This window comes from Heteronotia binoei, chromosome 12, assembly GCF_032191835.1.
Source record: "Heteronotia binoei isolate CCM8104 ecotype False Entrance Well chromosome 12, APGP_CSIRO_Hbin_v1, whole genome shotgun sequence".
Taxonomy (NCBI): Eukaryota; Metazoa; Chordata; class Lepidosauria; order Squamata; family Gekkonidae; genus Heteronotia; species Heteronotia binoei.
In genome coordinates, this window is record NC_083234.1 from 9,516,959 (window position 1) to 9,530,132 (window position 13,174).

General features: G+C 48.2%; 1 protein-coding gene and 2 non-coding genes across 4 annotated transcripts in view; all 3 read right to left on the reverse strand.

Annotated features, from left to right (window-relative positions):
- Window positions 1-13,174, reverse strand: part of MCAM (melanoma cell adhesion molecule) — an 84,854-nt gene that overhangs the window by 33,637 nt on the left and 38,043 nt on the right. For both annotated transcript variants that reach the window (XM_060250532.1, XM_060250533.1), the window contains exon 2: window positions 7,777-7,901. In XM_060250532.1, coding sequence (XP_060106515.1) covers window positions 7,777-7,901 — 125 coding nt within the window. The remainder of the gene's footprint in view (window positions 1-7,776; window positions 7,902-13,174) is intronic.
- TRNAT-GGU (transfer RNA threonine (anticodon GGU)) lies at window positions 1,299-1,370 on the reverse strand. The gene has a single exon. It is a non-coding gene; the product is annotated as a tRNA-Thr (tRNA).
- TRNAT-GGU (transfer RNA threonine (anticodon GGU)) lies at window positions 1,436-1,507 on the reverse strand. Its single transcript has one exon. It is a non-coding gene; the product is annotated as a tRNA-Thr (tRNA).

Sequence of the window (13,174 nt, forward strand, 5' to 3'; positions counted from 1 at the left end):
GTGTAGTGGTTAAGTGTGGAGACTCTTATCTGGGAGAACCCGGTTTGATTCCCCACTCCTCCACTTGCAGCTGCTGGAATGGCCTTGGGTCAGCCAGAGCTCTGGCAGAGCTGTCCTTGTGAGAGCCAGTTTGGTGTAGTGGTTAAGTGTGCAGACTCTTATCTGGGAGAACCCGGTTTGATTCCCCACTCCTCCACTTGCAGCTGCTGGAATGGCCTTGGGTCAGCCAGAGCTCTGGCAGAGCTGTCCTTGTGAGAGCCAGTTTGGTGTAGTGGTTAAGTGTGCGGACTCTTATCCAGGAGAACCAGGTTTGATTCCCCACTCCTCCACTTGCATCTGCTGGAATGGCCTTGGGTCAGCCATAGCTCTGGCAGAGCAGTCCTTGTGAGAGCCAGTTTGGTGTAGTGGTTAAGTGTGCAGACTCTTATCTGGGAGAACTAGGTTTGATTCCCCACTCCTCCACTTGCAGCTGCTGGAATGGCCTTGGGTCAGTCAGAGCTCTGGCAGAGCTGTCCTTGTGAGAGCCAGTTTGGTGTAGTGGTTAAGTGTGCGGACTCTTATCTGGGAGAACCCGGTTTGATTCCCCACTCCTCCACTTGCAGCTGCTTGAAACGGCCTTGGGTCAGCCATAGCTCTGGCAGCTCTGCCCTGTCCTTGAAAGGGCAGCTTCTGGGAGAGCTCTCTCAGCCCCACCCACCTCACAGGGAAGAAGCATCCAAGCACTAACCAGCTCAACCCCTGGTTAACTGCTGAGACCTGACGATATTGTGCCAACCTGATAGTATAAAAACACACACACACAAACGTAGCCAAGGAAGAGGCGAATAAGAATTAGAGTGGCCACACCGAGCAAAACACGAAAGCCTTCACCTACTGGCAGAAGTCGACCCTAGGGCAGGGGAACCAGCCAATGGAGCCCCAGGGGCAAACTCTGCCCCCTGTTGAGGGCAGCCCTCCCGTGGCCAACCCAGAAGCAAGAGAGGTGTGCGAAAGGGGACGGGCATCTGCAAGCCCCTGGGAGGAGGAGGTGAGCTTGACTTTTTGACCTTTGACTCCAGTCACAAAATGCATTGCCAGAGCAAATTCAGAGCACACAAGGGCTTCCCCCAAGCATGGCACCGTCTGCTTCAATGCATCTCTCTTATGAACATGTATATATATATGAACACATGAAGCTGCCTTATACTGAATCAGACCCTGGGTCCATCAAAGTCAGTATTGTCTACTCAGACTGGCAGCAGCTCTCCAGGGTCTCAAGCTGAGGTTTTTCATGCCTATTTGTCTGGATCCTTTTTAGTTGGAGATGCCAGGGATTGAACCTGGGACCTTCTGCTTACCAAGCAGATGCTCTACCACTGAGCCACAGCCCCATTCATGGCTCTCCAGGGTCTCAAGCTGAGGTTTTTCATGCCTACTTGCCTGGACCCTTTTTAGTTGGAGATGCCAGGGATTGAACCTGGGACCTTCTGCTTACCAAGCAGATGCTCTACCACTGAGCCACAGCCCCATTCATGGCTCTCCAGGGTCTCAAGCTGAGGTTTTTCATGCCTATTTGACTGGACCCTTTTTACTTGGAGATGCCGGTGATTGAACCTGGGACCTTCTGCTTACCAAGCAGATGCTCTACCACTGAGCCACTGTCCCTCCCCTGCTCTCCAGGGTCTCCAGCTGAGGTTTTTCATGCCTACATGCCTGGACCCTTTTTAGTTGGAGAGGCTGGGGATTGAACCTGGGACCTTCTGCTTACCAAGCAGATGCTCTACCACTGAGCCACCGTCCCTCCCCTAATATGAACATATGAAGCTGCCTTCTACAGAATCAGACCCTCGGTCCATCAAAGTCAGTCTTGTCTACTCAGGCTAGCAGCAGCTTTCCAGGGTCTCAAGCTGAGGTTTTTTATGCCTATTTGCCTGAACCCTTTTGAGTTGGAGATGCCGGGGATTGAACCTGGGACCTTCTGCTTCCCAAGCAGATGCTCTACCACTGAGCCACTGTATTCCTGCTCAGAAGTGACACATTTGGGATTGCTGACTTCTAGGCGAAGCCTGGAGAACTCCTGGAGTTATAAGTGTTCTGCTGATGAGCAAGATCCGTTTTCCTGGAGAAAATGGCTTTGGAGGGAGGACTCTATGCCATTATACCCAGCTGACACCCCTACCTCTCTCCAGACCCTGCCCTCCTCAGGCTCCACCCCCAAAATCTCCACGAATTTATGTGGTAGAATTTCCTTTCTTCGTTTCACACCCACCTCCCCCAAAGTTTGTAAGGCATCTGTTCTGCAGTTTATGGTTTATGCCTGTTTTTAAAATCATCTGTAACCTTTGGCACGGCTCTAAGCTTGCAGTTTTGGAAGAGGTTGTCAACACCAGTCATAACTGAATGAGAATTTATATTGAAAGGGACAAGGATTCAAGACATCAATGGATCAGCACAGAGCCTTGAGAATGCAGTCTGCCTGCGTTCAAAGCCCCCCGGATTTGGAGTACTGGGCTGTCTTTAAAGCAAGAGACAGCGATGCGTGGTGAGCGTATTACCACAAGGTGGCAGTGCGGGACTTGAAGCACCAGTAGAAAGACCTTCCTAGACTGGAGTCCAGTGCACCTTAAGAGATCAACAAGAGGTTCAGGGTATAAGCTTTTAAGAGTCAAAAAAGATCCCTTTAGCAGCACAATCCTAGACAGAGTTTCAGCCTTCTAAGCTGATTTATTTAAGCAGAGTTAAGCACTTTTAAGTACACTGAGATCCGTGAGTTTAGAAAGGAAACTTTAAGACTGCACGCAGTATGTCGTCTAGCCCTGCTCTGCTAAATTAATCTCACTTGTCCAGAACACAGTACTATCCCATAACCAGGGCTTTTTCTTTTTTTGGTAGCAGGAGCTCCTTTGCATATTAGGCCACACACCCCTGCTATAGCCAATCCTCCAAGAGCTTACAGGGCTCTTGGTACAGGGCCTACTGTAAGCTCCAGGAAGATTGGCTACGTCAGGGGTGTGTGGCCTAATATGCAAAGGAGCTCCTGCTGTAAAAATAGCCCTGCCCACAACAGTTTCAGACGGTGGGTAAGTTGCTCCACAGTGGAACAGCTAGATTTGCATCTACCAGCATCTCAGAGAATCAACATTTTTTGGGTTATAAGCTTTTAGAAACAAAGCTCAAAGTATCCAATGAAGCTTCAACTCTCGAGACCCAAAATTTTGTTGGTTCTCTGAGGTGCTCGTGGCCTCAAAAGCAGGAGGGTTTCTTTTACTATCCCAAGGCACTGTGTAATCCTAGGCAGAGTTACTCTAGGGTAAACTCACTGAAGTGAATGATGGCCTTGGACTGGAATAATTCTGCACAGGCCTACACTGCAAAACAAGGAAAGGTCATGCATCCTGTATTGCGCTAGAATCTACTAGTTCAAGCTTCAGAGTTACACAGAGTTCTTCATCAGGATTAAGTGACCACGGTTACTTCTTCCATTTAATGCTGTGGACACTTTGATATTGAAATAATCAAGGGTCTTTCCAGGAGACAAGGTTTGGGAGGGGTGGGGTAGAATAAGGCTTGGGGTAAAAGAATAGGATGGGGTAAGAGAGAATCAGGTGGAAACAGATGGCTACAGAAGGCGATTCTACAACTCATCAAAACTTGAATTCAAAAGTTCTCACGGAGTTAGATGTTTGCTGATCAGTTATGAAACCCTGCCTTTCTCCACTATGCTGTCAGGCTCGTAATTGTTTCATTTGATTGATTGATTTTATCCCCTTTATACCCCCAAATTTCTCCCCGGTGGGGGAACCTAAAGCGTCTCACATCATTCTCTTCCATTTTATCCTCACAACAACCCTTTGAGGTAGGTTAGGTTAGGCTGGCGCTGGCCCATAGTCATCCGGTCGTCTTCTATGGATCTGAGCCTGGATCTAGCAGATCCTAGTCTGACGCTCAACTACGCTACGCTACACTCAGCTACACGACACATAAGAAGAACCTTGCTGGATCAGACGAGTGGTCTACCTAGACCAGAATCTTGTTTCACACAGTGGCCAATCAGTTCCAACAACAGGACATGGAGGCTGAGGCCTTCCCCTGGTGTTGCCTCCTAGCTCTGGGATTCAGAGGCTGAGTGCCTCTGAATGTGGACGTTCCCCGTCAGTCATCATGGCTAGTAGTCACTGATACTTACCCTCCGGTTTGGTGTAGTGGTTAAGTGTGCGGACTCTTATCTGGGAGAACCGGGTTTGATTCCCCACTCCTCCACTTGCAGCTGCTGGGATGGCCTTGGGTCAGCCAGAGCTCTGGCAGAGGTTGTCCTTGAAAGGGCAGCTGCTGTGAGAGCCCTCTAAGTCCCACCCACCTCACAGGGTGTCTGTTGTGGGGGAGGAAGGTAAAGGCGATTGTGAGCTGCTCTGAGACTCTTTGGAGTGGAGGGCGGGATATAAATCCAATATCTTCATCTACCTCACAGGGTGTCTGTTGTGGGGGAGGAAGGGAAAGGAGATTGTGAGCCGCTCTGAGACTCTTCGGAGTGGAGGGCGGGATATAAATCCAACATCTTCATCTACCTCACAGGGTGTCTGTTGTAGGGGAGGAAAGGAAAGGAGATTGTGAGCCGCTCTGAGACTCTTCGGAGTGGAGGGCAGGATATAAATCCAATATCTTCATTTACCTCACAGGATTGTCTGTTGTGGGGGAGGAAGATAAAGGAGATTGTGAGCCGCTCTGAGACTCTTCGGAGTAGAGGGCAGGATATAAATCCAATATCTTCATTTACCTCACAGTGTGTCTGTTGTGGGGGAGGAAGGGAAAGGAGATTGTGAGCCGCTCTGAGACTCTTCAGAGTGGAGGGCGGGATATAAATCCAATATCTTCATCTACCTCACGGGGTGTCTGTTGTGGGGGAGGAAGGGAAAGGAGATTGTGAGCTGCTCTGAGACTCTTCGGAGTGGAGGAGGGGATATAAATCCAACATCTTCATCTACCTCACGGGGTATCTGTTGTGGGGGAGGAAGGGAAAGGAGATTGTGAGCCGCTCTGAGACTCTTCGGAGTGGAGGGCGGGATATAAATCCAATATCTTCATCTACCTCACAAGGTGTCTGTTGTGGGGGGGGGGGGTAAAGGAGATTGTGAGCCGCTCTGAGACTCTTCGGAGTGGAGGGCGGGATGTAAATCCAATATCTTCATCTACCTCACAGGGTGTCTGTTGTGGGGGAGGAAGGGAAAGGAGATTGTGAGCCGCTCTGAGACTCTTCGGAGTGGAGGAGGGGATATAAATCCAACATCTTCATCGACCTCACAGGGTGTCTGTTGTAGGGGAGGAAGGGAAAGGAGATTGTGAGCTGCTCTGAGACTCTTCGGAGTGGAGGGCGGGATATAAATCCAATATCTTCTTCTTCTTCTTCTTCTTCTTCTTCTTCCATAGATCTTTTAAAGCTGTCTGTTCCTTTGGCCATCATGATATCCTGTAGCACAGGGGTGGGGAACCTCCATCCCGAGGGCCGCATATTGGTGTGGCCCTCTGGGATTGCTGGGCCGAACCGAGTCATGTGTCAGCCTCCCTGGGGCCTGGCTGGCCAGTGAGGATCGTGGGGCCCAGCTGCGCTGTGCAGCAGCCTCCCCGGGGCCTGGCCAGCCGGCCAGAATTGCTGTAGGGCCTAGAAAAATTACTGTCACCGTTCAGTTTGCACTTGATTATCCCAGAGGGTGTGGCCTAATATGCTAATGAGTGTGTGACCTAATATGCTAATATTAGGGGATGTGGTCTAATATGCTACTGAGTTCCTGCTGGGCTTTTTCTACAAAAAAAGCCCTGGACCTCTGCATTTGCCTAGGGCGGCAGGCCGTGTGTGTGTGTGTTTGTGTGTGTGTGTAATGCCAGATTAGGCTCTCCCCACATGACTTCAAATAGAAAAACAATTATTTGCATTAATTTTGCTGGCCTGAATCGTTCTCCCTCAGCGGAGCACTGTTTTTTAAGTTGATAATTTTTTATGGCCCGCAAATATCCATATGGCCCTTGGCATCTAAAAGGTTCCCCACCCCTGCTGCGGCAGCTAATTACATATTTTAATCACTCTCTGTGTAAAGCAATATTTCCTTTTGTCCATTCTGAACTTACTACCCAGCATCAGTTCCCTTGGATGCCCTCAAGTTCTAGTATTTTGGGAGAAGGAGGCACATTTATCTTCGTCAGCTCTCTCCACCTTGTGCATAATTTAAAAAACCTCTCAAGCCCCCCCCCCCTTTTAGCTGTCTCTTTTCTAAACTGAAAAGTCCCAGACTCTTTTCTCATAAGGAAGGTGCTCCAACTCCCTAATCATTTTGGTTGCCCCTCCTCTGAACTTTTTCCAGCTCTGCCAATTTCCTTGTTGAGATATGGCAACCAGAACTGGACACAGTCCAGCTCTTCAAGGTTAATTAAAGGTAAAGGTAGCCCCCTGTGCAAGCACCAGTCATTTCTGACTCTGGGGTGACGTTGCTTTCACGTTTTCATGGAAGACTTTTTACAGGGTGGTTTGCCATTGCCTTCCCCTGTCATCTACGCTTTCCTCCCAGCAAGCTGGGGACTCATTTGACCGACCTCGGAAGGATGGAAGGCTGAGTCAACCTGGAACCTGCTACCTGAACCAGCTTTTGCTGGGATCGAACTCAGGTCGTGAGCAGAGGGCTCCGACTACAGTACTGCAGCTTTACCACTCTGCGCCATGGAGCTCGTAAAGGAAAAGTCCCCTGTGCAAGCACCAGTCATTTCCGACTCTGGGGTGACGTTGCTTTCACGTTTTCATGGAAGACTTTTTACGGGGTGGTTTGCCATTGCCTTCCCCTGTCATCTACGCTTTCCCCCCAGCAAGCTGGGGACTCATTTGACCGACTTCGGAAGGATGGAAGGCTGAGTCATCCTTGAGTCGGTCACCTAAACCCAGCTTCCACCGGGATCAAACTTGGGTCGTGAGCAGAGTTTAGACTGCAGTACTGGAGCTGATCACTCTGCGCCACGGGGCTCTTGCATCAAGATTAATTAGCAGGTGGCAGAGCCCCGTGGCGCAGAGTGGTAAAGCTGCAGTGCTGCAGTCGGAGCCCTCTGCTCACGACCTGACTTCGATCCCAGCGGAAGCTGGTTCAGGTAGTCGGCTCCAGGTTGACTCGGCCTCCCATCCTTCCAGGGTCGGTAAAATGAGAACCCAGCTTGCTGGGGGGAAAGTGTAGAGGACTGGGGAAAGCAATGGCAAACCACCCCGTAAAAAGTCTGCCATGAAAACCTTGTGAAAGCAACGTCACCCCAGAGTCGAAAAAGACCAGTGCTTGCACAGGGGACTACCTTTACCTTTAGCCATTTGAATATATTGCAGAAAAACTCAAAGGAGAGTTCCGTGGCACCTTAAAGACAGACAAATTGCTCAAAGCCATAGGCTCGAGTCTACATCAGCAGAGCTGACACAATAATAAACGTATTGATCTTTCAAGTGTCACAGAACTCCTCTTTTGTTTATACATATTCTGTATTTATTTGTTTTGTCGAGCTGTAAGCTGCCCTGGGAACCCAACTCCAGTTAGGAGATAAGAACCTAATCTAGGAACAAGCAGGACAGTTCTACATAATGCGAAGCAAGGAAGAGAACAAGGTATCTGCCAACAAAGTATTCCTGACAAAGCGTTCTGCATGACTTGAAAGCTTGCATATCCGTTAGCTCAATTCTGTAAGGTCACCCTCCAAATCCAGTGGAATTCAATGAAGGCAAAGGACATGTCCTGCTGACACCGCCCAACCACTTCCAACTTTTTTTTCCCTACTTACGTAAAGCCACCTGACGTAGGCATAAGTGCTGTTCTCAGGGAGGAAGAACTTGCAAGAGATAGAGGTTTCCTTTCCAACTTCTGCCTCAACTACCTTTGGCACGTGGAGTTCAAGGCTGTTGGCTCCTGTCGAGATAAAGACACAGGTCAGAGGTGAGGAGTTCCCAGAAACGCCGCCCATCCTGTCGTCTAGCCAGAGCAAATTTTTCCTTTCTCTCTCCATGATTAGTCTAGGAAGAATATTCTCATTTACCAGACTTGGCTCAGAGCCACGAAAAAGAGCCTTTCAAATGTTACAAGTTATTCTACATTTCTCGTTTGCAAAGGTGCTGGACCTGTTCAACATTTATGTGGTTCCGCAAAGCTGCCCTTGCAGGATACAGGGGTTGCCAGCCTCCAGGTGGGGCCTGGAGTTCTCCCAGAATGACAACTGATTGCCAGACTACAGGGATCAGTTGCCCTGCAGGAAAGAGCAGCTTCACAAGGTAAATCTCTACAGTATACCATAGATTATAGGTGAAATTTCTCCCCCAATTCCCTCTGCCACAGGAATAGTAGGATTGCCAGCTCTAGACTGGGAAATACCTGCCGATTTTACAAGATTATGCACAGGATAGAGAAGGTAGAGAAAGAAGTACTTTTCTCCCTTTCTCACAATACGAGAACTCGTGGACATTCAATGAAATTGCTGAGCAGTCGGATTGGAGCGGATAAAAGGAAGAACTTCTTCACCCAAAGGGTGATTAACATGTGGAATTCACTGCCACAGGAGGTGGTGGCGACTACAAGCATAGCCAGCTTCAAGAGGAGATTGGATAAGCATATGGAACAGAGGTCCATCAGTGGCTATTAGCCACAGTGTATTGTTGGAACTCTCTGTCTGGGGCAGTGATGCTCTGTATTCTTGGTGCTTGGGGGGGACAGTGGGAGGGCTTCTAGTGCCCTGCCCCCACTGATGGCACCTGGTTTTTTGGCCACTGTGTGACCCAGAGTGTTGGACTGGATGGGCCATTGGCCTGATCCAACATGGCTTCTCTTATGTTCTTATGTGACCCAGAGTGTTGGACTGGATGGGCCATTGGCCTGATCCAACATGGCTTCTCTTATGTTCTTATGTGACCCAGAGTGTTGGACTGGATGGGCCATTGGCCTGATCCAACATGGCTTCTCTGATGTTCTTATGTGACACAGAGTGTTGGACTGGATGGGCCATTGGCCTGATCCAGCATGGCTTCTCTGATGTTCTTATGTGACACAGAGTGTTGGACTGGATGGGCCATTGGCCTGATCCAACATGGCTTCTCTTATGTTCTAATGTGACACAGAGTGCTAGACTGGATGGGCCATTGGGCTGATCCAACAGGGCTTCTCTTATGTTCTTATGTGACACAGAGTGTTGGACTGGATGGGCCATTGGCCTGATCCAACATGGTTTCTCTTATGTTCTCATTTATGGGAATGATGCCTGAGAAGGGCAAGGTTTGGGGAGGCACAAAACCCAGCAGTTATTAGTGCTTAACAATGAAACAGCCTACAACTAATACTCCAAACAAAGGTGAGTTTCATATTGCAGTCGGTTGAAGGTAGACGCTTTGAAATATTAAAGTGCCTTTTGTGCTCATTTATATTGTTCATCTTAGATTATTTAGGAGCAGAGTCTACTCAGAAGTAGAGACCAAAAGGGTTTTCCCTATTATATTTATATATATATATATATATATATATATATACACACACACACACACACACACAGCAAAGTTGCTTTCTTTCCACCTCTCCTTCCCTCTCTCCTTCCTCTCCCCCATTTATTCTCCTTCCTTCCTTGTCTTGTGGCTCTCAAACATCTGTTTCTTCTATGTGGCTCTTACGTTAAGCAAGTTTGGCCACCCCTAGACTAGAAGCAGGCTATCAAATCAACTTTAAAAAGACAGAGCACCGTACACTTAAAAGCAGGGGTCCTCAAACTTTTTAAATAGGGGGCCAGTTCACTGTCCCTCAGACTGTTGGAGGGCCGGACTGCCATTACTGTACAAGGCCGCGGGCCGTCAGTTCTCCGTCTTCTGCATCTCTCTCCCTTTCCCACACCACACACCCAGGCCTGGGAACTCACCTCACCTCGGTATCACCTCACACTCTGTCTCCGCCGCCTCAGCCCAGTGCCGGAAGTGTGCGTTGCTAACGCGAGTTTAGGTCGAACGTCACTTCTGGTCTGATTTTGCCATAACCCGGCGGGCCGCATAAACGTCCTCAGCGGGCCGCATCTGGCCCGCGGGCCGTAGTTTGAGGACCCCTGCTTAAAAGCCTGGCCAGAGAGCCACGTTCAGCCTGGAGCCTCTGAGGCAAGCACCTAGGTGCCAGGGGAGGGCATGCCAAAGAGCGCTGCCAGCCCTCGCTCTGTATCTGTTTATTCTGCACCAATTTAAAAGCAAAATGAGGCCCTGCCGAAGACACCCTTCCACGTGCCAGGGTCACTGTGCTGAGGCAGCCAAAGGCAAAATGCCACTGAGTGTCTCTTTGCTTGAAAAACCCGCAGTCAGGGACCTGACAACTCTTTCCATCGCCGTTTCTGTTGAGACGTTGCGTGCGCTGAATTTTTTTTTTTTTTAGTGAATATTTTTATTAATAAGAAAAAAGTTTACATACAAAAAATAAGAACAAACTTACACACAAAAAATGAAAATAAAACAAGGACAAATACAATCAGCACTATAAAAGAAACTCAAAAATACAAACAGAAAAACACCAATACACAATACATTCAAAACACATCAAAACACATCAATACATCTGACAACTACCACAGCTACCCACTCATTCACACTAGGAGATGGAGAGGATTCAGAAGAAAAAAAAGGAAGAGATATTATTACTCCATATCAAAACCTTTACTTTTTACCCACTTATATATGGGGTCCCATTCCTCCTGACATTTTTGCACATTACCATCTCTTAATCTTGTGGACATTAAATGCGCTGAATTTTATGGATGCATCCCTTACAATGCCATCCCGTCCTTCCCATAAAAAGCTCCAAGCAGAGTATCCGGTTCTCCCTTCCTCCGTGTTATCCCCACGACAACAGTGTGAGGTAGGTTAGGCTGAGCAGATGTGACTGACCCAAGATCACCCAGCAAGCTTCCATGACAGTGTGGGGATTCGAACCTGCACCTTCCAACTCCTAGTTCAACCAACACAGTAACTACTACAGGACTGGGGGGTAACTATTGTTATTGGCTGTTTTAATGAGTTTCTAATGTCATCCCTGCTGCTTCTTGGCAGCTTTATTTGTAAGTCACCTTGGGCTTCTTGGCAGTAAAGCAGAATACAAACGGTTTCAACCAATGACTTTTGTTCTAATCGGTGGCAAATACGCTTGAACATAAGAACATAAGAGAAGCCATGTTAGATCAGGCCAATGGCCCATCCAGTCCAACACTCTGTGTCACACAGTGGCAAAAAATTTTATATACACACACACACACACACACTGTGGCTAATAGCCACTGATGGACCTCTGCTCCATATTTTTATCTAACCCCCTCTTGAAGGTGGCCATGCTTGTGGCCGCCACCACCTCCTGTGGCAGTGAATTCCACATGTTAATCACCCTTTGGGTGAAGAAGTACTTCCTTTTATCCGTTTTAACCTGTCTGCTCAGCAATTTCATCGAATGCCCACGAGTTCTTGTATTGTGAGAAAGGGAGAAAAGTACTTCTTTCTCTACTTTCTCCATCCCATGCATTATCTTGTAAACCTCTATCATGTCACCCCTCAGTCGACGTTTCTCCAAGCTAAAGAGCCCTAAGCGTTTCAACCTTTCTTCATAAGGAAGGTGTTCCAGCCCTTTAATCATTCTAGTTGCCCTTTTCTGAACTTTCTCCAATGCTATAATATCCTTTTTGAGGTGCGGCGACCAGAACTGCACACACTTTTACATTGAAAAAATGTAAAAGACAAAAAAATTCCTCCTCAATAGTTCCAAAATACAGACTGCTATTATATTTTTTAAATTCCCATCCTTCCTCCATAGAACTCGGGCTGGTACGCATGGTTCTCTCAGCCTCCAGTTTACCCCTCAAACCAACCCTGTGAGGGAGGCCAGGCCAAGAACAACAGGCTTAAGTGGCACCTTACCCTGAGTGCGGAGGAATAAAAGTTACTAGTGAGCCATAAAGAACGCTTTTATTATCTGTTTCCATCCACGCATACACTCGAATAAGGTCCAAGAACCCACAACAAAATGGCTGCTCAAGGCCCAGCACGGCTGAGCAAGCTTTTGGATTTCTCAGAGCTGCCGTGGAAAGGAACATTTTCAGCCATTTTGGCTGGTCCTAAGACAGAACTATCGTTTTGAGATGCAGTGGCCCTAAATAATAAAATTTCACATGACTGCCATTCTGGGATTTTTCTCTCTTAGAACCAGCATGACTCCCTACAGTCCTTACCTAGAGACAATAAATACCTGCCTCAGAATTTTAATTTCTAGAAAGCTGGTAGGAAAGACACTACAAGGGTGAAAAATGACGCCTCTCCAATCTCCCCGTGCCCTTTTTTTTGAAAGGCAGCCTGAAAATCTCGAAGAGGCAACCTAGAAACGGCAAAGGGGGCCGGCGGGATCCATAAAATGGCAGCTGATAGAAAGAGGCCATTGGAGCTCCTGCAACCCGGAGAGTGAAAGTTTATTCCCTGAGATTCTGAATTAATCCTGGCTGATTGCAACTATAATCCCAGGCTCATTATTCATAATAGCTGCAGCAAATTAGAAAAGTTTTTTCCACAAAAAAATTATGACGTGCTACATGTGAATTTTCCATTGCAGTCAGTGGTTGCTGGGCAACAGTAAGGCGGCAGGTCTCTGCGGGCCCCACTGCCCGGGGTGGGGGTGTGTGGGCTGCCCACAAGGTAAAAAGGGCTTCATCATATGCCTTTCCCTCTTCCCATAGCGACCCATAGGGCTGGGAGAGATCCATTGCAAAGACTTCCCAGCACTGCTCACCGAAATACAAGTTCCAGAAGCCTTTGGGGAATGCCCTAACAATTAAATGGGAATAAAACAAACACCAGTTTATAATATGCATCAATGCGCCCTCTAAACTGTGGAGTCTTGTGAGCAAAAATTCTACTTCATGAGCTGCTGGCATTAAAGTTGTGAACTACTGCATCATAGGCTTCCCAATCGCCAGGTCCCAGCGGGGGACCCCCGGTTTTACAGGCTCCCCCCCCCCCAACCCCAGCCAGCTGGCCAGCGGAGGGAAGGCCTGCCCCCACAGCCACCATTTACCTCTTTGGCTCCAAGGAGCTTCCATTGAGCTAGCGATGCCACCCTCCAGGTGGGACTTTGGGCAATACTCCCTCTAAGCTGTGGAGTCTTGTGAGCAAAAATTCTACTTCATGGGCTGC